This window comes from Myotis davidii, unplaced genomic scaffold (assembly GCF_000327345.1).
Source record: "Myotis davidii unplaced genomic scaffold, ASM32734v1 scaffold133, whole genome shotgun sequence".
In the NCBI taxonomy this organism is placed as follows: domain Eukaryota; kingdom Metazoa; phylum Chordata; class Mammalia; order Chiroptera; family Vespertilionidae; genus Myotis; species Myotis davidii.
The window spans coordinates 3,294,183-3,295,622 of record NW_006284732.1 but is presented as its reverse complement, the minus strand read 5'-3'; the positions used below and the strand labels follow the sequence as shown (position 1 = coordinate 3,295,622).

At 41.2% G+C, this 1,440-nt stretch overlaps 1 protein-coding gene across 1 annotated transcript in view; it reads right to left on the bottom strand.

Annotated features, from left to right (window-relative positions):
* DZIP1 (DAZ interacting zinc finger protein 1) overlaps positions 1-1,435 on the bottom strand; it is a gene marked incomplete at its 5' end in the record, with an annotated part of 50,694 nt that extends 49,259 nt beyond the window's left edge. The window contains one exon of the mRNA XM_006755054.2: positions 1,061-1,435. Coding sequence (XP_006755117.1) covers positions 1,061-1,435 — 375 coding nt within the window. The remainder of the gene's footprint in view (positions 1-1,060) is intronic.
* Positions 1,436-1,440: the final 5 nt, after the last annotated feature.

Sequence of the window (1,440 nt, the reverse complement as noted above, 5' to 3'; positions counted from 1 at the left end):
CTTCTGGCCCTTCCCCTCAATTTTGCTATGAACTTAAAATTTCTATAGAAAACACTCACACGTAAGTTCACATAAAAACCTGCACGTGAATGTTCATATCAGAATTATTCATAATAGCCAAACACTGGAACCAGGCAATACATCATTCAAAGGTTAAAGGTTAACAAACTTTGATACATGTACACAGTGGAATACTAGCCATTTAAATAAATTGTTGATACACATCAACAACTTGGTCTGTCAGGCCCCAAAGCCAACACTATCTGATCTACCATCACTGTGCTTTATAACAGATCTTACAGTAATTAGAAACTTAATAAAAGCCAGATCATGCTTTTCATTAAGTAGCAAGAGGTTTAGGAATCCTATTTCTTGCACAAAGACTCTGCCTTAGAAATAAGATTAACAACAGAAAAGAAATATTTTTTATCTTTACAATACTCTTGTTATATTAGTGAGTTTTCTCGTTCCTAGGAAATATACACATTGAAATATGTAGGAGTCTGCAACTTACTGTCAAATGGTTTGATAATATGGACAGAAGCAAAGGAAATAAGCAAATGTTAATAACTGATGAATTTGGTTGAAGGGTATATGGAAGTTCTTTGCACTATTATTGCAACTTTTCTGTAAATGTGAAAAGATTTTGGAAAAAAAAAAGAGAAAAATCCACAAATGTAATAATTCCAGATCTTTGGGGGCGGGGGGGCGATCTCAGTTGCAATTTGTACATGGTTAATTTTTCATTACTCAGATTAGGACAAGGAAACAGCTTCTTAAATAACCAGCATGTACCTGGCTTAAATAAAGCACTGCAGACCACGTTACTTGTTTAATCATTAATCCTATGGTACTCTAGAAGAAAATAATGAACCATGTCATCTGTTAGTTAACATTACTGTTTTGGTTCATTTAAATATGCTGTTTTTCTAATGTACAGTACAAATCTTTTAAAAAAAACAAAGCAAACAACAACAAAAAGGTGATATAAAGGGCTATCCATATCCCAGCTAGTGGGAACGGAGGTTTGGAGGGGTTACGAATTATAATCACAACACACCTGGTAGTAGCTGGCTTTGGCCTCCATCATCATCTGCTGGGTGGCGATCATCTTCTTCCTGCGCTTGCACTCTTCCTTGAGGAACTTGATCTCGCCGGCCTGCTTGCTGAGGAGCTCCTTGCTCTGCTCGCAGTTGGCCAGGCTCAGGTGCAGCCGCTCCTCCACGGCGTGCAGCTGCGAGGTGAGGAACTCCTGCGAGTGCATCAGGTACTCGATGGACAGCTGCGCCAGGCGGATGAGCTTCAGCAGCACGGGGTCCACCCCCGACTGGCAGTGCGGGCACTTCTCGTCCTCCAGCTTGCAGAAGGTGATGTTCATGATGTTCTCCTGCAGCGTGAGCACGTCCACGGCCCCCGCCACCTTGTCCACGGATGGCGCTC